This window comes from Pseudopipra pipra, chromosome 5 (genome assembly GCF_036250125.1).
Source record: "Pseudopipra pipra isolate bDixPip1 chromosome 5, bDixPip1.hap1, whole genome shotgun sequence".
NCBI lineage: Eukaryota > Metazoa > Chordata > Aves > Passeriformes > Pipridae > Pseudopipra > Pseudopipra pipra.
Window position 1 is genome coordinate 34775980 of NC_087553.1, and position 24483 is coordinate 34800462.

The 24483-nt window shown below is 35.9% G+C and overlaps 1 protein-coding gene across 8 annotated transcripts in view; it reads right to left on the reverse strand.

The window, feature by feature from the left end:
• Window positions 1-207: 207 nt before the first annotated feature.
• The window catches only part of METTL25 (methyltransferase like 25), a 44476-nt gene continuing 20200 nt past the window's right edge, over window positions 208-24483 (reverse strand). For 3 of the 8 annotated variants that reach the window (XM_064655539.1, XM_064655544.1, XM_064655545.1), the window contains exons 6-13: window positions 16919-17013; window positions 14449-14478; window positions 13281-13354; window positions 10836-10929; window positions 8564-8665; window positions 2763-2837; window positions 2073-2144; window positions 208-531 (exon numbers count right to left, since the gene is read on the reverse strand). In XM_064655539.1, the coding sequence (XP_064511609.1) occupies window positions 433-531; window positions 2073-2144; window positions 2763-2837; window positions 8564-8665; window positions 10836-10929; window positions 13281-13354; window positions 14449-14478; window positions 16919-17013 (641 nt within the window). In that variant the 3' untranslated portion in view covers window positions 208-432. Of the gene's footprint in view, window positions 532-2071; window positions 2145-2762; window positions 2838-8563; window positions 8666-9639; window positions 9786-10835; window positions 10930-13280; window positions 13355-14448; window positions 14479-16918; window positions 17014-24483 lie in introns of those variants that run through there. The other 5 variants (XM_064655540.1, XM_064655542.1, XM_064655541.1 and 2 more) reach the window with 5 other exon arrangements.

A 24483-nucleotide genomic window follows, 5' to 3' on the forward strand; every position in this document is an offset into this window, starting at 1 on the left:
CCTCTTGTTTACAGTGCAGGTTATTTTTCTGTTTATACTTTGCAGCATCTGGACCCAGAAAAGAAAAAAAGTGAGCCTTGTCTGAGACTGCTGATACCAGGTATAATCTTGAGATTAGAAATATCAAGAGAAAGGGTATTGATACATAAGCATAGTACCTTAAAAAGAAGGAACATAAAAACTATTTTAAATAGCAATCACACAGTATAGGTCATAACTTTTTTAATAAAGTCAGATGTTCAACATTGTTTAATAACTGACATAAGGAAGCCATCATATTTATAAAGGAGATACTTATTTCTGAAGATTCAGAGGTATTGCAGTTTTCTCTCTTGCAGCTGAAAAGCAAACAGTGTACTTAAGGAATCAATTAAAGAGAGGAAACAACAGTATCAGTTCAGAATTTTCAACCTCTCTGCAATTTGCTTCCACTTAAGAACATGACTCTTCCTTCAGAGCAATAACTGCATAGCATCTGGGAGATTTCACAGGATCAAATAACTTCACAAGTCCAGACCAGGCAATGTTTTCCTGTAAAATGATGGATGATTGAAGTACATCAAAATGTGTTTGACTTAAAAGCTAAGATATGATAATAGGTTCACATTTTGAAATACAAAATTGAAAATAAAAATAATTATCCTTAATGCAAAGCGGGAAAACCACTTATCTAACAAGAAAATCAGGGAAAGTTTGTTTTGAAAAAACAGACACCCATAACAGCATGCATTTTCAAGTCATTTAGTTATTTCTGGCACTACCAAATGATAGCTTCCCCCCCTCCTTCATCAATAAGGGTTTGTTCTTTGACTGAACTAGAACAAAGAAATTAAGGATCACGACATACTCATTTTAGGCAGCACATTCTACTCCTGAAGCTAATTAACTGACTTTTCAAATGAATCAGGCCAGCTGGATCTGGCCATCATGTTGCATATGGCTTTTATAATTTCTATTTTAAATCTTAAACATATTTTATGAATCAACCAGTACGAGATTAAATTAATGCATATATTACATTTAGAAAAGGCAAATTAGTGCTAAATGCAGCAAGTTTGATCTCCCATCTTGGAAATCATAGAGATCTCTATGGCACTTGGGAAAATACATTGTTATTTAAATATTTCAAATTGCCTCTCTGTAAAAATACCAGTTAGAACAAAAGCATACATTTACTACAGCTCAGTAGTTGGCAGAGAATAAAGTGAGTTTTCACTTATTATAAAATGGAGCTGTTAAAATGTAAGGTTTATGGTGGGAAAACATAGCTATTCATATGAATGAGTTTAAACTTTATTTAAAAAATTTATTTTGACCATGGCTAAGAGTAGAAACTGGAAGATGCTATGATTTTCTCCTAGCAAATTATTATTTGTGTGAAAAATGTTTATTGGTGCAGAAAAAGTATTACTGCTGCTTCTGAGTTAAACAGGCCAAGCTCAAAATTAGTGTTAGAAAAGTGTTATATAAATCATCATGGAGTAAATGTAGTAGCATTTCCTTGTTATATCCTAGATCTATACTTGTAAAATATATCCAGACTGTATGTTAGTCAAATGTACCTCAGTTGAGCCATACAGTTGGAAAAAGTGCACCCTCTCTCATCATTGATCTTAATTAAGAAACAGTAAAAGGAAATAATAAACATTTTGGATCTAATTAAAAATTTCTTGAATTATATCTTCTAAAGCATATTAATTGGAAATTGTAGCATAAACAGCACAATGTTTGTTTAGCATTTCTAATATTCTTTTTAATTAATAAATATCTCAATGTTGTATAAAATGAGATTTGTTGCATATTTAATTAATTTATTTTTTACTGCCTATTGACTAGTAATTACCATACAATTAAAAGAACATAAAATTTACTGTTGCTGCTTTTCTGAAAATAAAAACATCTGCTGGGCATATGTTTATACTAAACGGAATGAATGCTTATACTTTTGCAAATATGATGAGAATAATAATTCCGCTACAGAGACTTTTGGTCTGCACTGTAATAAATAGACTGAAATAGCCTCATTTCACTGATGTAGCCTTTAGGTATCATAAAATATAATGCAAAAATACCTGCTCCTTGAGATAGCAAAGACGATCCAGAAGTATCAAAACTTCTATGCAAGGAGCCAGAACAACCTTCAGCTGAAAGAAAGATTAGATACTACAATCCCTTTGGGAAAGACAGGCAATACACTTCCAAATGGCTACACTTCCTCAGAACAAGTCCAGGAAGGTCAATCATTTCTTAGGGGTTCTGTCGTACAAACGTCAGTTTGCTAATTTTACCTATGGGATGGACATCTTCAAAACAGATTATATTAGAGACAAAAATACATGGAATGCTCTGAAGTCAGGGAACTACACTATTTAGTTGTTTTTCAGACATTTGTCCAATAAGAAAATGATACTATCTGTAGCAGAACAATTTTAAAGAGGGAAATAATGAATTTTAATAAAAAGAACTTTTATGAAATAACTGCATGGAGACCAGTCTAGATTTAAAAGGAGACTGACATGCCATTTTCCAGTGTAATAGTCTCTCTTGAAAAAGAATCTTCCATGTATTTGCTTTATTATTTTACTTACACCTAATATAGTTTTGGAATAGGATATGCTCCAAAGTTTGGAAGGGCTGGCTGCTTTGTTTTTTGAGATTGCATACCAATGTAAGACAGTCCACCTCCACATAAAACTTAACAGGGCTTTGTTCTAGACTAGCACAAATATACAAGGTAACAGTATTAATGCTATAACTTTTACCATATTAAATGCTTCTAGCTCATTCATTCTGTGCTTGTATTTTTCATAGTAATCCATTATACAGCTGTCTGGGAGCTGCAAGAGATTTAAGAAAAAAAGAGATCAGAGTTCTTCTAATTACTTTTTTTGAGAGAGAACTTTTACAATTAAATATTTTTTCCTGATTGAAACTCACACTACAAAATGAAATCCGTGTTTTGTTTTTAAAATTAGCCCTTTTCTAAGGTTTATAATTACTTTCCAATAGCAGTTTCTCAGTTCTAATTTACAATAACTGTTCTTCAGACAGCATTTTGCACTGACATGAAATTCTGAGATACATTAATTATTCAGAAAGCTCCAGTCATTCCTAAATGACAATTACACAGTAACTGGAGATAACATTCTCATTTCCTTTCCCATATATCTTATCCCCTCCTCAACAGCAGTATATCTATTCTTTTGTGGCTGTGGAATGAGCTAGACCACAACTTAGCAGAAAAGTAACAGCACTGCCAGACATGTAGATGTGGCTCCGAGGGACAAGGGTTAGCAATGGACATGGCAATGCTGAGTTAACAGTTGCTGCTCTTAAAAGTCTTTTCCAACCTAAATGATTCTATGACTCTGTGACAAAAGACTACGAAAGCCAAAGCGTTTAATACATTTTTGAACACTTTATTAGAAGAATCATCTGAGAGCATGTGGCTAATCCAGCTGCAAAGATGTAAAATCTCTGCCTAAAATAGGAAAACAAACTAGGGAACACTTAAAAAACCTGTAAGTTTTCAAATGAGGTGTGTATTACGAACTTCATCCTAAGATAGCCAAGAAGGGACTAAAGGGACCTCAAAACTATTACTCATTGTCACTCAGAAGTTCTCAAAGAGGGTATGTCAGAGGGTATGTCTTTTGTTATAGAACACACAGTTCAAATTAAATGCACTGAAAAAATGGAACAAATAAAGAATTTAAAAACACTACAAGATAAGCAGATGAATTCATCCACGTGAATTCGTCAAGAACAAATCACAAGTTGGTCTACTTCACTTGTAAGGAGGGCAAAAGGATTCACAACAGAGAAAAATAGCTGGCTATCATATATTTCAATTTCAGAAAGATTTTTGACAACATTTCACATAATAATTTTACAAGTAAATTTAAGAAACAAGTTTAAGATTAAAGTACTATATGGTGAGTGAAAATTGTTTGAATGACCATAACCAGACAGTTACTAATGAGCCTTTGAACAACTGAAAGACCTGCTGACTGGAGGTCAATTATGGAATGCAGTATTTTCATTAAGAACTCAGACAACAGAATAGAAATCAGATTAATTAGGTCTGCTAATGTGCAACAGAAGGGCATTGCCAGAACTTAAAATAATTTTCAGAAATTGGAGCACTGCTTAGAAAAGAAGTATGAAATGCTGCATAGAAAAGCAGAAGGGATTAGACTCAGGCAGAAATAATCAGCTGTTCAGGATGGGGAACACCAAATGACAGTCTGCAAGATATCGCAGATCATAAGCTGAGCAAGAGTCACAGTTGTGCTACTGCAAAAAAACAGCAATCACCATTCTATGATGTGTATGGGAGAACAGCCTGCAAAGTGCAGGAAGTAATCCTTCAACTCTGGCAGTGGAAAAGCTCTAGCTGGAATACTGCATCCATTTTTGGGCATCAGATTTCAAAGAAAGAAATGAACTGCCTGAAAAAGCCCTGAGAGAGAAAAGAGATCAGAAATCTAGAAAACATGATCTAAGAAGAAAGACTCAGGAAACTGGAACTGATCAGGCTAAATTAGACAAAATTGAGAGTGGGCATAATAAAACTGTTTACAAGGCTATCACCAAGAAGCAGAGAACAGTTTGTTTGTTCACTATGTCTACAGCAGATAGGGCTTGTATTGCAGCAAAAAAAAAAAGTTAGCCAAAACCTTGAAGAAATCTTTTTCTTAGAGGTTAATTAAGGACTGGCAACATTGTCAGTCTCCATTACAGGAAGCTTTTGCAAGATCTGACAAATATTTTTCAGGGATGATGCAAAATTATAACTCTGCCTTAAAACAACAGGGCTTAGAAAAACTTTCGTAGTATTTCAAACATATTTTTTTAATTTAGAAAGTACTTTTTCCCAATTGCAGATGCAAGGTCGAGTAGCTGATCTGGCAGTACAAATGTGGACTAACAAAAATTTTTTTTATCTTATTGCTATTTTATTTTCTGTAGAGCTGTGCAAATATTTTAGAGGTTCTTTTTTTTCTCTCTTCCCCTCTAAAGAGTCAAACCAACTAAAATATATCAGTCATGAAATAAACAAAATAGTTTATTTAACCTCTGACCTATAAGCTTTCCATTTCAACTGCATATTAATAGGGTTTTAGTATAATGGATTTTTGAAATTACGGCTATTTGGAATTAAAATACAAAGATCTATATTTGGAAAAATGTGATCATGAAACCTTTCTGCTTTTGCTTCCTTTATGTTCTACATTTTTCAAGATGAAGCATTCAAATTGAAAGAAAACAAGCTGTGAAATGTGTGACAAATAAAAAGGGGGTCAAAAATGTCTCTTGGACATTGCCATACTCAAGCATGTCCTTTTCCATTCCCTCCTTGTTTATTACACATTTTGAGTGAATGCATCCTGCTGTCACAGATAGATTAGGTAGTACTCCAAACTGTGTCTCAGATAAAAGTTTGGTGAGCTGGAAAAAAGAAAAACTGTCCACCAAAAAGCATTAATAGAGACGGGCATGAAAAGGGTAACTGGTAGTTAGCCATGTGGCCAATTCCTTGGCAGAAGACTAAAACCCAGATAACACTGGCTTTGGCTGAAACTGCAACAGCTTGCTACCTGCCTTTGGTTCCTAAAAGGTACCCGACACAACCATCTGCTATCCTTCCAAGGTGAAGTAGGAGTAGATTACTATTTGCATTTTCAGGAGAAGAACTGAACTTCCACATGCAAAGCAAGCCTCATTCATTCACTCCAGTTGTCCATGCAACTGTTCTTTGGGTTGCCATGCATTTGTGTAGCCAAAAAAAAATTTCCACATATATGGACTGAACTTTTTTCTTTCATTATGATGTTGAAACTATGAACATGAAAAAGTCAAATACATCTATAATGTATTTGTCTTAACATTGATTCTGCACTCAAAGATCTAGCTTATGTTACTGACACTCAAGATGTTACTGACACTCAAGTAACCTACATTTCATACAGAGAATTTTTGGTTAGTATTTCTTCCCTTATGTAGCTACAATGTCTCCGGGTGTTTATCAGGTTGTGAACAAAAGCACTTCTTTGCACTGTAATGGGGGTATAATCTTCTTTTAAACTGATTTCTTTGGTTGCTCAAACAGCTGAAACAACCAAGCGAACCTAGCAAGGTCTCTGCTAACCTAGTTATAACTACACCATATGCTGGAAATGGCACTAAAACTGTGCCATAGGACTGACTCACCTACGAGACTGTCAACAGAGCCCTGAGAGCACATGAGATACCATGTGCCTGAGCACACCCAGCTTGGACTGCAGTCCCACAGATTTGCTGATTGAGCTGAAAAGAAAGCATTCAGGCACAAGGTATGGAACAATTAGTGATACCACACTTAACATCTCTTCAGAAAGCATTTTTTCAGAGCTCTGTCTTTTCCTAGACTGAGCATTTTGACTGAATGAAAGTCTCTTTTACTGTCCAATGCTGTACACGCCCTACAGAGGAGAGACAGCCTACGGATGCTATTCCACAGTCTGTTTAAACAGATGCAATTCCTCTACTGCCTCAAAGGGACTGCTTTCCCCTGCACTGACAGCATAATTCCATGTTTCCTCTTTCTTCTTGTACAAGCATTATCAGGAACAGTAAAAGAGTACATGAAAGCAGTAAGACAACCCTTTTAGCAGAGCAATGTCTTAGATCAGTTCAAAACACTTGGGAAATCATACCTTAGAAAAAATTTTACAACTTTTCCATGACTAAGGTAGTTAAAAATAATGTAATGTAATATAGTGTAAAATAACATAAAACAGATAATGAAATTACAGAATCACAGAATCAAGTAGGTTGGAAAAGACCTCTGAGATCATCAAGTCCAACCTTTGACCTAACACCACCTTGTCTACTAGACCATGGCACTAAGTGCCACATCCAGCCTCTTCTCAGATACCTCCAGGGACAGTGAATCCACCACCTCCCTGGGCAGCCTTATTTCAATGCCTGATCACTCTCTCTGTAAAGAATTTCTTCCTAATGTCTAAACTAAACCTCCCCTGGCACAGCTTAAGACTGTGGCCTCTTGTCCTACTGCTGGTTGCCTGGGAGAAGAGGCTGATACCCACCTCACTACCACCTCCTTTCAGGCAGCTGTAGAGAGCAATAAGGTCCCCCTGAGCCTACTCTTTTCCAGGCTGAACAACCCCAGCTCCCTCAGCCAAAATTGTACTTTGCATAAATTCTGATTTCACTATTGTCTACCAGCTTTAAAACTCAAAATCAAATAGTCTGGAGTTTGCAAAAGCACAAAGTCAATGTAGCAAAGAGAAGTAATTTAGGAATTCCAATACAATTGAACTAATAAGCACAATGTCTGTCAAACATCTTTGGATTTATTTAACAGCACCTGTCAACCAAGGGAGATGGGAGAACATGTCCTGCTGCTTGACAGAGTACCATGTGATAAATCCCTGAAGGGAAGAGAGGCCCAAGAAAGGTGGTCAATATTCAAGGGTCATCTTCTCCAAGCTCAAAGAAGCCAAGCAAAACCGCCAGAGATCTCCTGGACAAAATCAAAACCAAAAAGGAAGACTATCAAAAGTGGAAGCAAGGACAGATAGCCTGGGAGGAATACAGACATATTGTCCAAGCATCCAGGGATCAAGTTAGGAAAGCTAAAGCCCTCTTAGAATTAAATCTGTCTGACATCAAGAACAACAAGAAAGGCTTCTATAGGTACATCAGTGATAAAAAGAAGACTAGGGAAAATGTGGGCCCTCTCCAGAAGAAAACAGGAGACCTGGCTACATGAGTTATGGAGAATGTTGAGATACTCAACAATTTTTTTGCCTCAGTCTTCACCAGCAAGTTCCAGCCACACCACCCAAGTTGCAGAAGGGGACAGGGACTGAATGAATGAAGAACCACTCACTGTAGGAGAAGATCAGGTTCAAGAACATCTTAGGAGCCTGAAGATGTACAGTGCCATGGGACCTGATGAGATGCACCTGCAGGTCCTGAGGGAACTGGCAGACTAAGTTGCTAAGCCACTATCCAGAATATTTGAGAAGTCATGTCAGCCTGGTGAAGTTCCCATGGATTGGAAAAGGGGAAACATAACCCATTTTCAAAAACAGAAAAAGGGAAGACGCAGGGAACTACAGGTTAGTCAGTCTCACCTTGGTGCCTGACAAGATCACGGAGGAGATCCTGCTGGAAACTATGTTAAGGCCCATGGAAAATAAGGAGGTGGTAGGCGACAGACAACATGGCTTCACTAACAGCAAATTGTGCCTTCAAATCTGGTAGCCTTCTACAGCGAGGTTACAGCACTGGTAGATAAGGGTATAGCAACTGACTTCTGGTTTTTAGGAAACTTTTTGCACATGTAAAACAGAGACTCATATGGAAACAATTTTTTCTCATACTTCTCTGGTAGTATTACACAGTGTCACCAAGTTTTAGCTGCTTTTTAAATATAACCTAAAAAAATTTATGTATTAAAACAGTGATTGCCTTCTTTTTTTTTTTTTTTTTGTGAATGACAAGGACATTTTGGATTATTCTGGAAATAAGCTTCCTATATGCTTACTCCCACCTTATATTTTTCCCAAGGCATCGGTTTTTGGCCTCTGCCAGAGACAAAGTAGACTTTTGGTCTATGCAGAACAGCTGCTCTTTTATTCATTTCTAAACAGAGCTAGAAAACAAATTGTACATAAATTTCTCTGATTTTTGTTGTCTTTGAGAGTAAATGTTTAGACTTCATCACATTTTTAGCTATGTAAGTGTTTTTTTTTTTCTGAAGAGAGGAATTTAACACATTCTCCAGTATTGTGTAGGTATAGTCCTGACTCCACCGTGAAAACTGCAGGGTCAGAACCACTGTTGAGGGTGCAGTTACAATTTTCCTCTCAGTAGTATCAGAATAGCACTGTTTTTGTGCTGCTGCAGATTTCAACATAGTTGGGAAATAAAAAATAATATTGTTTACATCAGCATAAAATCCAGTCTTCAGTATGCAGCCATCTGCACATAAAACGAGGAGAAACATAAGCAAAAGTGAGCATTGACTTGAATCAGGTCTTTAGCAACCACACAAATGTGCGGTTTGAAGCAGTGTTGACAGACATCTTTCTCTCAGGGCAACTTGCATTTGTCCAGACTCTTTCTAGCAAAAGGTAGCATGTCTAAAATCAGACCTCTTAACACAAAGTTTCTATGCCTATTGGTTTTTAAAAAACCAGTGAATAAATTTCCACCAGCAGAATTTAATCAATGATTTTGTAAACTGATTATTGCACAAAAAATGCACTATTGCTTTTGGGTGACTGTACACACAGAGAGAAAGACATATTTTACTTTCAGCTGGGGTGAATGCATGATGTTGGTGCCTATTTATAGAGAAAAGCAAACAAGTAACTACGTTTGCAAACAGAATTAAATATAATCCTTTTAAAATATTGCAAACTTCAGGCATAAGTCTTTTTCTTAATGTTGTAAGCATGACTGCAATGTCATTTGAATTTATTTGCTTATTTGGTTTTGCTTTTTTCTCATAGTTCATGCTGGATGTGCCTGGCAAATTTTAAGTGATTTGACGTTTTGACTACAGATTTTAAATGCTAATTTAAGAAAGACTACGACAACATTTACCTTAAATATTTTACATACTTGCCACTCCTACTTCTTCTTTAATGGTACTGAATTTGTTAACCATCTGCCTAGTACTCTCTAGTGTTTCTATTGCACAACTTGTTCTCACAGCATGGTTGTGATCTTTACACATTCGTATTCTGTGCCTAATGTTATGTTGCCATCTGTTGACCGATTGAGCAGTTGTAGTACTAAGACAAGACACTCAAGAACATAAATAAGATCTCCAAAAGATTTGATAAGTTTAAAACTCAATTTTGAATTTACTTATTTTTCTCTATCTAGGAAAGTTATTTTAATACTTCTCCTTGACATTTATTAATTTAAAGGAAAAAAGAGGTATTAGGCCTCCAAAGGTCTTCAAAGGTAGCTTAGGAAGACTGTCTAAAGGCTAAACTAAACTGGAAATACATTGGAAACTAAGTTGTAAGAGAAACATACTGCACAGACTGAAATGCCTATCTTGCTATAATGTTACATTTTCAGTTTCAAAAGGTGTCCAAAAGGATCACAATAATATTGAAAAAAACAACAAAAAAAAAAGAAGATCAAAAGGGGTCAAAGTATTTACTACGTGATTCATGATTCATAATTTTTTGGATCTCTTTCAGTTTAAACTTAAATAAAAGATAAAAAGGCAACATGCTTGTATAGTATAGTATTTCAGCTGGTTTAAAAGGATGCATGAGTTACTTTTACTGGGATGTACAGTATCAGTACAGGCAAAAAGTTCTTCATGCCTGCTTCACTCGGCATCTGAAAAGTATATTCACCTCTAAATGACAACATGTATAAAATACTGTATTATATTTTTAGCCTTAAAGGAGATTTGTAGGATTTACTTCAGAAATAATAGAAAGCCTTAAAAAAATCATGATTATGAGCACCATGTAGAAAAAAGGATTGGTTTTATATAAAGTCATTAGAATAAAGTAATTTTAAATCAGAATATTTTAAAGAATTTAAACATGGAAGTCTGTTTCAAAAAAAACCCCATAAAACCCCCTCAACTTTGATGTTGGGTTTTTTATTTTAATATATATAAACAAGCATGGACTTGCTCTATTAATATTAATAAAAATGATAATGCTTTATATTCACACAGCAATATAGGAAGTAAATCAAGTCAGTGGCTTAAACATTCCATTGTGGTGCTGACTTCAAGAACTTACAGGGATATAAGTATTTCATTTAGTCTCTATTTAGTGACTCACCTTCGAATCATCCAGTTCCAGCTTTTTCAGAGACCTTCTGACATAATCTACGAAGGAGGATGATTTGGAGAAAGTTTTTCCAACATGTCGATCACTGAAAATACAGCACTGAGATGTAGGCTTTTATATATCCAACCACAGAAATTCATGTATTTTTAACTTAATTTTTAACTTGGGAGAAATAAATCAGTTACTACGGTTACTACTGCGAAGTTAGTAACAACTGCCCTTTTTCCTCCTTCCACTTAAAACAGTCAAGCTAATACTTGAAGTAATTTCTAGACACAGCAATTTTATAATTGTATTACAGTTGTAGTAAGGTTATTATGTAAAAATTTGAAAGTTAGTTGAAGCTTGTTTTTAATTTCTTCACTAATATTTTTATTTCCCTATATGAATGACAAAATTCTTATTTCTGCTGACAGATGTTTCCTTCTATACTTCTATAATTTATTATAATGCTGCTGTAATTTATTTATCATTAACCACTGGACTGAGCAAATGCCACTTTGCTTGTTACCTTGCGTTCTTATCCCTGTAATTTTTATTTCATTAAATGATGCCAGAATTTTCTCCTGCTTACAACTGAATAGTCTGCTTTTGTAGGCAGCCCAAAATGTGGTTTTTTTTTCAGAAAACATGTTAAAATAATGCATAAAAACTGGAAAAAAAATACATAGGAAGAATCCCAACAGGCCACTCGAGTTTTTTTTCTCTTCTCTGTGTTTAAAATATCTTGGAGAAACAACATGCAAAGTTTTTGTTAGTCTGAATTCATTTTCTTGACTGTGTCCTAACATAATTCCTCTTCCAGCTGTGCAGTGTAGGAGTTAAATTTTCAGATACAGAATTTTCAGCTACTGAATAACTTAACAAGAAATACACTCCTCCCCACCCTCCCAGTGAAATATTGGATAGAAATATCTTAGTTTAAAACCTTTCCTCTTCTTTACTCTTAGTAAAACCCTACCTCCTTATCTAAAAACCAGAACTAACATCTACTCAGGTCAACAGAAAGACTTCACTCAGTGGCAGTTCTAATGTGTTTAGCTGTCAAGGACCCCCATTTACTGAGAATCTTTTCTGTTGTCATATTTAATATTGAGATACACCTGAACATTTGGGCTGATGCAGTCTGGAAATCAGTTAATGATTATGCTGTTATGTCATTCTTAGGAAGACGGGCATCTGACTCTTATAACAAGCTACTGGGGAAGAGATGTTTCCTGGATCTGTCTGGGATAGAACTTCACAGTAGCCCATACAGTGCTGTGCTTTGGCTTTGTGATTAAAACAGTCCTGGTAACACAGCTACAATGTTTCAGCTACTGCCAAACAGTGATTGCACAGTATCAAGGCCTTCTCTTGTTTCTCTCTCTGCCTCTCAGTGAGTAGGCTGAAGGTGCACAAGAAGTGCAGAGGGAACACAACCAGGACGGCTGAACGGAATAGGCCATAGGGATATTCCATGCCATATAACATCATGTTCAAAAACAAAACTGGGGTTGGGGGAGGTCTTTCCAAGGTAGTCATTGCTTTAATTTCAAAAGTATAATCTTAATTACTTCCTTTAACAAATAAAACATCTATCTCACACTTTTTCTTTTCTCTACAATTTAGTAGCCATGATTTTTTGTGTAATATTTTATGTAATTTTAAAATAAAGAAGTATTTCTTCTTTCAGGAATTTGACCTTTTGAAGGGTAAGCTGTCTGACTCTACATTTAGCATAAGTTCTGGGGGTATCAGCATTAGCATTTATTTTAGATCTGGAGTATATTGCTGAAGTGAATTTTTCCCCTTGCCTTGGTTCACACTTGGTTCACACTGTGGAATAGTATCAGAGCTCAAAAAATGGGTTATTTTCAAACTAAATTAAACTGGAAGGTGTGCTTCTGGACATGCTCCAAGTGTTAACAGGCATACATCCCCCAGAATTAGATAAAATCTAATCCAACTACAACCACAAGAAAGAGTACAATGCAGATGTCAGATCCTCAGCAGCAGCTCTCCAAATCCCATTCTACAAGGAGGCAGCACTTGCCAGGGTAGGCACAGGCAGTGAGTAGCTCTTTACAGCCATCATGGCCATTGAGCTTTCAGCATTTTTTCTCAGGACAAATAGAAATGCCTTTTTCCTTCTGCAGTATTAAAGCTGCCAGGACCTCTGTATGACAGGGTAGCCCAGGATCACACTGACTTTTTAGTAAATTTGCTGAGTGTTCTCTGGTGAAGATATGTTTCACCCATGTATCCAGTACCAAAGAGGACCTACTTCAGCTACAGGTAAAGGAAGGGCAATAAATTTGTGATATAGATTTAGGATGAGTAAATCTTTCCTGCATTTTAATACTAATGTCTATATACAAAATACTTTCTCTATAGAATAGAGGTGGAAGAGAATCAGATCTGTGGTTGGCATTCTGTGAATTCAGAGCTTCCTACCTTTTCGTAACACCATACATTTCTTCTATAATAACCTGAAGAACAGCTCGATAAAACAATGATTCTGTAGGCAGCTGCAAAAAATTTTACAACAGCAAGGATTTAAAATTGGCACTGAAATAAGGATCAGAGTAACAAAATCAGTATTGGCTTCCTTAATGACTTACTGACTTGAGTTCTTTACAATCAGTCAGAACAGATTTAAGAGGACAATTTACTAACATTCTTGCATCCAGTCAAAATTATGTATTTGGGTCAGATTCTAACATAACCATAAATGCAAGAAAAAAAAAGAAACTCAAACTCTGAAGATCAAAGGTTGATGGAGGGAAAAAGAACAGAGGAAAGCATACTGATCATGATCCAAATTCTAATATGCAAAATAAATAAAAATTTAGCTAAGTTGTTTTGAATACAAAAGGCATAATTCTCTAGCTGAATCATCATACACTGTAGTCTGAACCATGCAGAAAGTACTATGCTAAAAAAAAAAGAACATACTGAAAACTTCATATCTTTGTGTATGGAAGATCTGTTTGCATAAAAATAGTTAAAGATTGTCAATTAAAAATTTACAGGAAAAAACTACTAGGGTCGGTGGGCTTACATTTGGAAAGAAGTCTCTCAGCCTTGCCTTTTAAATACTTGCACAGTTGGTGTCCACCATCCCCTAAAGGATAACTTGCACAAAAATAATTCAAAATATTCAGAGGGAAAAAATATGCAGGGATAAAAATGAGAATGATGATGTTTCTAACAGGTTCAAGCTTTTGTCATAACAATGTCTATTTTTACATTAGTTGATAAAACATTGGGATAGAGTGATCCAAACCGGGGTTATCAGAAGGACATTTGCACTGAATTTATTTACTAGTTGAAAGATAGTGAAGGAAGTTAGGAATGGTATTTTAATGCCTTAAATTTTAAGCTGTGCTTTTTTTCTCAGACTCTTAATTGTCAAAAGAAAACAGATTCACTAAGTACAACCACAGCAATAAAAATGTGATTTCATGATGACACATGCTATCTATCAGGATTTGACATAGTATATGCCAGTATTTTAGATTCCAGATATGCAGGAGTTCAATAAAAGGCCATGGATTAAGAACATTCAAAGGGGGAGAACACATTTTATCTTAGAATGGCTAAAATAAACAATATTACTTACCATTTGGCCAACTGCAACTCGCTCCAAAGCCTTTAAGAGTCAAGGAATTAAATTGCTGATATGTTTATTCTTTATCATAACATTTTATAAACACGTTGTATAAAAGTCAGAGGAGATGACATGTTGAAAGACTAATGGAGTGACATAACACAAGCTTGCACACTTTAAAGTGTTAATACCTTTAGGTACTCTTAATCAGCTACTGCTGTTATTTTGGTTTATTTACAGGAGAACTAACAACATCTGACTGTGTGGAACTAGATACACGCAAAATTTGTTTGTTTTTCTTTGTCTTGTACCAGAATTTCAGAGGATTACTTTCAGTGAAAATACTACAAAGAAATGCATTTTTCTTGAGTCTGTTCCTACTGAAATACAAATAATTCACTTTGCATATTTGACTATTTAAAAGTAAACACTCATTCAATGTACAATATTAGTTTTAATCCCTAGTACTCAGATAAATTGAACTGTTGTATATAAAGTTAAATCAAATAAAACTTCAGAAAGACTGCAGTTTAAAATACTGTGCATTATTTTCCACTAGATTCTTCATACTATAAATGCTGATGTAGGTGCTAAAGACTACTTGATTTTTATGATCCATAGTGACAAAAAATGACAAATAATTAGAAGCATGGAATATCCCTTCACAGTTGAAAAGATACTGTACCTATAAAATTTTAAACAAGTTTTAAAGATTGCAGTAGAAATAAAGACAAAAAACTCAGTAAATTATTTGATATTACATCAAATTAGACAGCAAACCAGAAATGCCTCACCACTTATGGGTCATTTTCCTTTAGTCCCCAAACTTCACTACACTAAATAAGACTGCTTGTTACTCAATCATCCACTCCTCCTTCTCCTAGTTATAGAACTAACCTTGTATTTCGGACTGTTCTTTAAACACAGTCCAAGTAGATGCAGTTAATTCGTGACTTTGGCCAACTATGATGTTTGTCTTTTGCTGTGTAAGCTATAACTCTCATACCAGCATGAACATGCTGCTGCTTAGGAGATGGATGTGGGTTCTAACATGTATTGTATGGGTCTGAAAATCAAACTCTCACCCAACACCTTTGACCCTTGGCACATCAATGAATTTGAATGCTGAGTGTCATTGCTCAGCAGACTGAGTCTCTCCTGGCCAGCCTTTACCCCTAGAAAGATTGTGCCTAGTGGCTCTCTTGTACCTCCTAGAAGGCAAGGAAAATCCTAGTCATGAAAAATGCATATACAGAATTACACTCTTAACAGTAGAAGTATCTAGTGACACAAGAGAACTCTTTGCCTTTTGTGAATATTTAAACAAAAAAAGCTTTTAACTGCCAAATTTCTGAGAAATCTAAAATAGATATATATGGCATGAACAGTACTGTCTCCTGGGGCTCATTTGGTTACAAAATTTATCTTCCTAACATTGTTGAAAAACAGCCCAAACTTTTTCCAAAAGAAATGGAATAGGAGAGGAAATGGCTAATGTGTCAACTGAGGAAGGTATTGTATGACACAAGAAAAAGAGAAAAGGCAAATCTCTTTAGAAAGCAATTTTTTGTGATGTTTTATAGCAACATCTCTAAAATGAACAATTCTTTTCTTTTACTTTCCAAGGGTAACACATTTAAGCCTTATGAATACTAAACAACTGTCCTCCTATACTTTCTTCTGATAGCATTTAATTATCATGCTAGTTCAAGTTTCTGTAACCTCAATACATTAGTCTATACTGAGTCTTTAGTCTACACTGTTCTCTGTAACAGAGGTACAGAGCAAGCAGCAGAGGCTAGCCATAACCTGATGTGATTCATTATGATACCAGAAATTAAAAATTAATAAAGGGAAGGAATAGTGATCTTCTAACTAAAAGTGGTTGAAATTTTCAGTACCTGTCTGTTTTTTCAAATTAGACAACAGCTCATCAATCTATCTTGATGAAGCTAGGTCTTTAAAAGTATTTAATCTCTCAGTGCTCTGTTAAAAAAAATGTTTCCAGATTCTTAAGCCTCATGGATTTTAGAGCTCTTCTAGTTTTTCGAATGGGCAGGTTTGTTCAAGTTTTAAACAGTCAGAACATTCAATATTATGAATCATGAAGGCATTGGGGGAGTTACTGATTGCAATCCTTCGACAATTACCTTGTTTCCCCCTAAGTCCTTGGCTAGGAACTGTTATCCTGAGGGGTTACCTTGTTTAGGTTTCAGCAGAGGTTTGGCCTTTCTGTACAGTCTTAAAATGCACTTCTGTCACTACTCATTTTTTCATGCCTTTAGCAAGCATAAAATATATAAAGCTGAAAGGTCAATACTATTTTTTTAGATATAATTTATCATGCTTACAACATTAATGATGTTATTCTGTATAGTCTTGGATTAAAGTCATGGCTTTAGGATTAGAAGCCAAAAACAATGAATTCTATAACATCTGGACAAAGCTCTCAGTAGGAAAAAGAGAAGAAGGGGAATCATACCAAGCATGCTGACATTCTAGCATTGCGACCACAACACCAGCCTTTGTCCTTCAAGTACTGACACATGGGAAATCCCCACACTTTGTCGCAGCATTCTGCAAAATGGAGGAAAAAAAAAGGCACAACTTTTTCTCTTACTTACAGAATGCACAATGGATTGGGCAAGAAGAACAGTAGTTAATGGTAGCAGAAACACTTAATTGTTCTCATCCAGTACAAAAACCTGTGGTGGTGCTATAAAAAACATGTTTTGCTGTAACACATGTTTTTGGTTTGTGCTGACTTTCTGATAATTTCACATTTTCCAAAACAATTTTAAGTGAATGCAATGTCCTTTACAAAAATCCACTGAAAAAAACAAAGGGACAAGAGAAAAGTTTGCAAATCCTCCTGGCACCTCATGCTACAGCATGAGTCACAAGATAAAGGCCAGGCAGTCACTCCATGCAGCAAGACTTCTCATTGTGTTCTTATTCTATCATAAACATCTTTTAAGCATCACACAGAACAATGTGTATTTGTTTATTCCTATTTTGAAAGACTGTTCTGCTTCAAGGCAGAATGTTTGTTTTCCAGAAAAGAGCAGCTGCAAAGGCTCTTGCTGTTTCTTCAAAACATCAAGAAGCATTTGCATCACAATCTGTGCTCAGTTTGTTTCAGTATCATTTATATTTTAAATAACAACACAATTCTTCATGTTTAACACTAATGCAAATGTGGGGAAACTAAAGTACAGAGATTACTTTATAGATGTTTTTAATACTCAGCTTTAAATGTAGTCAAACTCTAAATGTTTAGAGTTTTCATTAGCACATTTGTCAGCTGATTTTTTAGAATGCTGAATAAGAATTACTACTTTCTTAAAAAAACCCTACAAATTGGCTGGGATCCTGGCTTTTTAGCACAGGAAGGTGACTGGGGCATATTTAAGAATAAATCATGTAATGTGGTTAAAAAGAGGACAGCAGAAATAGAACTTCAAATTTACCAACAGTCTGAGATACATTTAAGTAGAATTCATTTAATAAAAGCTAAGGAAAGAAAAAGAAAAAGAACTATAAAGAACCCTCCCCCCACAAAGCCCTTGGTTTTCTAGTGCCCAGTCTCAGCTGATCTCTAGGGAGTAACAGCAAGCTGGTAATCTTCTGCACACAACCTCACACTTTGCTCCCTTTTTAGCCCTGAGGAATGTCAGAGGCTCATAGCAGGTGAATACTGATTTGAGTACCATGATTTAAGAACAGGATTTTAATTCTGAATGATCAGCAGAAGGAGAAAGAAAATTCTTTAGAAATAAATATGTAATTTGATAAAACAACTTACAATTGATTTCAGCACTAGGAATGTGCTAAGATTTGTAAGTGCCTCATGACAAGCTCTAAAGCATTAATTAACTTCAAGTCTAATTATGAGTACATGAGTACATGGGTATTTCTATTGCAGGGATGGCAGTAGGAACTTATTAAGTATATTATTTTTCTTCAAAGAAAACAATGACTGCCATGGTTGCTATCGTATGATTCACACTGAAAAGCCTTTCTAATTCAAATGTTAAAATATTTCAAAATAAAAATTTGAAAACTGGGTTAGAAAGATGAAATCATTGATCTTTTCAAGCAAATCCCTTCTAATTTACACCGTCCTCCAGGCAAATTAATCATTCATACAAGTTAAAGTTACTACCCTCTCAGCTACAATCCCAATATCAGTGCAGTGTACTCATGCATAATACTGAGGAATTTATGACACCTTTGAAAAAGATAATCAGGCAAAGCACCATCTTCATTTAAATTACTGAAACTGTAAAGTAGGAGAAAAAGCGAGAGAAACTCATGCTTCAAGTGAATTTTTTGTGTATATTCAAAGTTGACCACACATCTATAATATTGCCTTAAGTTCTATTTAGTTTTTCATATCCAATCCACTCTCAAGCACACTGAAGGATTAATATATCACTATAAAGTTCATATATTTACAAGCTACATTTTAAACCCCTGGAAATTCTTTTAATGCCTGCAACTACTTTCAGATATACTTAATATTATATAGCTCACTAAATACCTTATTGTGCTTCTATCTGAGAACACAACAGCTGTTCTAAACTGTATAAATCTCCAAAAACACTCGAGAAACATCTAAAGTACAGGTATTCCATGGAAGATTTCACAGTAAACAGCTCGAGTGTTCAACAGCGCATGAAGCAATCATGTTATAATTCAGTACAGAATCAGACAGAACTCCTTCCATGAACACTTAACAAAATGGGGAATTTTAGGTAATCATTTTATGAGCTGAACTGAAGCTATGCTGGGGTATAATCCTAGAACGTATTAGTTAAATTGCTATAAATTTACCTTCAAGCTAAATTCTAAAAAAGACTAAATCACACATCTAATAAAATAACTGCTGCAAATATTGTAATAAAACATCAGCAATTTTATATTGATGTTTCTATTTTTTAATAGTTATAGAAAAAAATATATGATAGTAGAAGTAAGATAAAGGTAAAACCCTTTTAACAGCTAATAATTCTGTATGTTCACAGATGATTACAAGGAAATCCAAGAGAATGGGACAAGCTTCTATAATACCTTTAATACTAGCCCATCTATAGATTTTCATCTAAGAATAATACTACAACTTCTAGGGCGTTAACATGTAAATTTTACTTCACAAAGCTTTACAGTAAAATATGGTCTTTATAACACAACAGATCAACAGTTTTACTGTTACTAGAAAAATAAGCTTGACTCGAGTTCCATGAGACGACCCAAATCAGAAAGGTGTGGAGGCAGTGATGTTGGTGCAATGTCGTGCTCCCCTTGGCATGCCTTCTCCAGCCCTGGTGTCCCTAGAGGCTTTGTGGCTCTCTGAATCCCAACCCTAAACCTAATTGCTTTTGACTGATGATGTAATTCAGTTGAAAAGTCATTTTTTCTTCTGAGACTTTTCAGCGGAAATTATTCTTTGTTACCCTCCTCAAATTTGTTCACATACATCCTACTTTGTCTCTTTGTATACACTCAGAAACTTTGTGAAGGTAATACTAAAACACAAATAACCTTTTTCAGTCCTCCATAGCATCTATCTTCCATGACATCATAGATTCTCAGCCTACTTCTGTTATTCCAAACAAAGCAGATAAACTACTTAATTGCCTTTTTCCTTCACGGGAAAGACTAAGTCTTCCTTGGCCATATGTGCTGGTTTAAACCATTGGGAGAAATGAACCCAACTCAAGAGAGATTACAAGTCAGAGTTACCTATTTTAAGACACTGGCTATGGAATATCTGTGAAAATATACCTAGGAAACACATAAATCATCTGTACTCTAATACTCTGAAACAGTGAGCAATCTTTCATATTTCAGTGGAATGGAGTGATATGAAGCCATTCTGTTTGCATAAGGAATCCTTCAGAAAATTCAGTTTCAAAGTTTTTCCTCTGAATCCACCTTACTCAAGGGCTTTTCAGGTTTCATGAATCTGATAAAATTCTGTATGTGAAGTTTGACTACCCTTTGCAACCATTTTGGTTCCCTTAATTATGTTCACTAGCCTTTAAGGCTTAAAGCTTATCCTGCAAAAGCTTTGCTGACTTCTTCCAGAGTGCATTGTTGAGAAGCTACTCTCCACAGCTTCCAGAGGGCTCTAGAACTCCTGTGCCCAGCAGTGACCTGACTTTAGAAATCCTTACAAAAGCTGGAGTTCGTGATTTGCAGTACTCAAGCCAACCTCAAAAAGAGCTATCACTGAAAGTACCTATGCAACTACACCTATGTCTTATTTCAAACTCTCAAACACTCATAAATAGTAACTATTCAGATCCTTGTTAATTTCATCAATTGTTACAGTCTAATCACACCCTGTGGTTATTCTCCTGATGCTTACTGTTCTAACCCTAAAAATCATGAGCAGACTGAATTTTTCCAGAAATCTGTCATAATGGCTCATTATGTAAATAGGTGTATGTAAAAAGACTCTAATAAATAGTAAAATCCTTACTACTCTGATGTAATTGACTATCCAGTGCAGTAACAGGGAAGAAAAACCTCAAAGGAATAAATTATTCTAATGGCTATGTATATTTTATCCCTAGAAGAATCTCTATATAAACAGACAATTCTCCTTAGAGAGAGCCAAAGTAAAAGTACTTAGAATTTTCCAAGAGCTTATTAACTGAAACTTAGAATTTGGTACTGCTTATAAGAGCAGTGAAATTTAAAGACAGGTGTTAAATGCCATCGCCTTCAACATTTTTAAATTGTGTTGAAATTTGACATTACATAGCACCTCTTGATTGCTGTAGCTACTAATAAATCAAAGCAAAAACTTTCATGATAGTAAGAGTTCACAATTATTCCGAGCATAATTGGAAACGTAGTCCCTTAACAAAACTTTCCAGATGAATTTAGTTTATTTATAGACATAGAAGGACACTGTATACTGCTTGCATTACCCAAGATTGTGACTGCTGGCACTACTTTCATCAGAAATGCTCCCAGAGTACTCACAGCAAGTCCAATGGCACCTGAATCAGGAAATCTTGTAATATCTTTATTATCTTTAGGATATATGAGAAACGTAATGCAGCTCAGACAAAAAAAATCCCCCAAAATTAAGATAACCAAGGTGATTCAGCAGCCCACCAAGAACACTATAGTAACATTTTGTTGATATTTTGTCTACTCTCTGCCTCAGACATAAATGTTATGTTAGGCATCAAAACAGGTACATTTTCTCCCTACCAATATCAGTTAATTCCAGTTAATATGAAGTGAAAAAGCAATTTTTCACTGGCCTCAAACAAGACTGATCCTGGTATTAAATCTTAACTGCCAAACAACACACTGCCCAGCCGTCTCAGGTTATGGCAACCAACAGTCCACAGCAGCTCTTCTGTGAGGTGGCTCATCTGCTTAAAGTACGCTTATGAGAACAACCATCTGAGTTTACATTAAAGAAGCAGTAAAGATGGAAAATGTGCTACTTAGGGGGAAAGAGCTTTGAGCTGGACTTGCCACAACCTTGACTTTAAGGGTGCACAGCTCAAGAAAATAAAAAACTTTGAAGGAGGGCAAAAAAATAATATAAATATAAAATAGAGCAATGATATTTTTAAGAGTTTTTAAAACTTTGAAGCCACTAAGTCAAGACAAAATAACTATAAAATGCTTTATAACAGAACTTCCCACTGTGTCCTTGCACGCAAAACCTTGCATACGGGACTGATTTCAAACAAATAAGTGTTTTCCTGTGTTGCAGCAAATTCTGGCCAATCCTCTTTGCTTCTTAGGAAGATCTCCTATCCATCACTGCATCCTAATATTCAAACTAGTCTCTCCATGTAAAGCTTCTACAGGTCTCTGCAATCTCTGACTGATGCCTAGATCATCCAGTAGCTTCCCTGAGCTTAGTGTCAGAGCCCGGGCAAGTGAAGTACTACCTACAATAGAGATTATATTGGCCCAAGGACCACACAGGCAAACTGGAAATACACAACTGCACGTGACCAGATGGGATGCATTTCAGGATGAGAGAAATGACCAGTGTCACATGAAGACCACACTCTATCACCTTTGACAGGTCATGTCTATCAAGGGAAGTTCCCAATTACAGGAAAAAGGCAAAGACCACACCCACCTTCAATCTGACCTGAATAAACTCAGTAAGTCTCAATAAGTTTACGGAGAAAATTTTCCTGGAAACCATGCCCAGGCCTGTGAAGAACAAGGAGACTGAGAATAGGGGGCAGGAATTCACAAGGGACCGATAAACTACTGCCTTCTGTGATGCAGTTCCATGAAGTAGGGAAATGCACAGTCATAGTTTACCTTGATTTTAGCAACTCTTTCAGCAAGTGTCTTTACAGAAAAAATGGAAAGATATGACTCAGACAGGTGGACTCTAAAGAAGGCAGAAAACTGATAGTACTCTGAAGCTTGATAGTGAAGCCTGCAGACTAAGGGATGTGATTATTCCCCTTTTTTAGAACCTGTCAGAGTATCTAGAGTGCTTCTTTGGGCTCTCCAGCCCACCACTATGACTTACTGAAATGAATTTATCGGTGGCAAGAGGACTAAAGGGTTGCAGAAAAGGTCAAGGAGGGATCTAACTGCTATTTTTGACTACATAAAGGAAAGGGAACAGAAAAGATTAAGCTAGACTTTTCTCAGTGGTGAAAAATGAAAAAGACAATAGATAATGCACAAAAGCTGCAAATTCTGAATAGATATGAGGAAAAGAATTTCACAGTGAGGGCAAACATTGAAATGGATTGCTAAATCACTGCCCTTGGAGGTATACAAAACATGAATGGACAAGGCCCTGAATAACACACTCTACGTTTGCCCTGCCTTGCACCATCATCCAGTCCAGATAACCTCCAGAAGCCACTTGCTAATTAAATGCTATGATTTGGTCCATTTTGGAAGCAGTACCAAAATTCACTTGCATCAGACAGCTGCAAGAGAAATTAGTTTACTGCTTGTACAAGTGAATTGTTGGATCAATATCATCTGATTAGTTACAGAGTCCTCTAGCACCCCCTAGAATGCTTTGTCAGTTTGAAATCCATGCACAGGTAGAGCAGATACATGATATAGTCCGAACTCTTTCTCATTTTTCCTTTGAAGAAATCTTAGATATTGTCAGTCCTTGCACTCTTAGCTCTCCACTGCACATTTATGAACAAGCCACACAGTACATGACTTAGTAGGGGAATACAACAGCATTAATAATGGCCAGTCTTCGCGAGCGAAGATTTTGGGAAAGGTCATTAACCCTTCCAGCCTGCGCAGTGGATTTTTTTTTTAGGTGAGACACAGCGTGCGCTGAACTGAGCCCACCCTTTAGTCCTGAGGTTCATCTGCCGGGGCCGAGCAAAGCTTGGACAGTGGCAGTGAGGTCCCCAGGATGTAGGTTTGTTTAGAGTGACCTTCTCTTAGGTGGATTGCCTACCAAGGCTGACGAGCTCCACCTGCCCAGGGGGCCGGGAATCGAACCCGGGTCGCAGTGGTGAGAGTCAGGCACTCTAACCACTAGACCACCAGAGGCCCCATTACAGATCTTAATCAACAGCATTACAGATCTTAAAATATGCACCCTCATAGTAACAGTACCAAAAAAAAAAAATCTATTTTTTTCAGCATCACTGGCATGATGTGTTCTTTTCCAAGAAAAAAATACTGTAATTTTCTTTTATTCTGTCCAAATTTTTATCCTTCAAGCTGAGAAAAATCAAACAGCTAGAAATTCCAACATCCAATTTGGCTTCATTTCCATACTGCTATGAAACTGCAGTTTCCCTTGTTACCATGCGTGTATATCTGTTTGTTTGAACTTAGAACACCTGATTCTTTGGTGGTGTCTGAGTAATAATAATCTGGTACAGCCTTATGCACTGGTCTGGAAAACATAATCCTACAGCTAGAACAGGAAGCCATGTCCTCTTCGCAATAATAAGAAACAACCAAATGTTTCAGACACTCAGACTCAAACACAAGTACATGGAAAGTTCTTAATTTCTTAAAGCTCTGGTGTAAAAGGAATTGTATGTTTTTTTA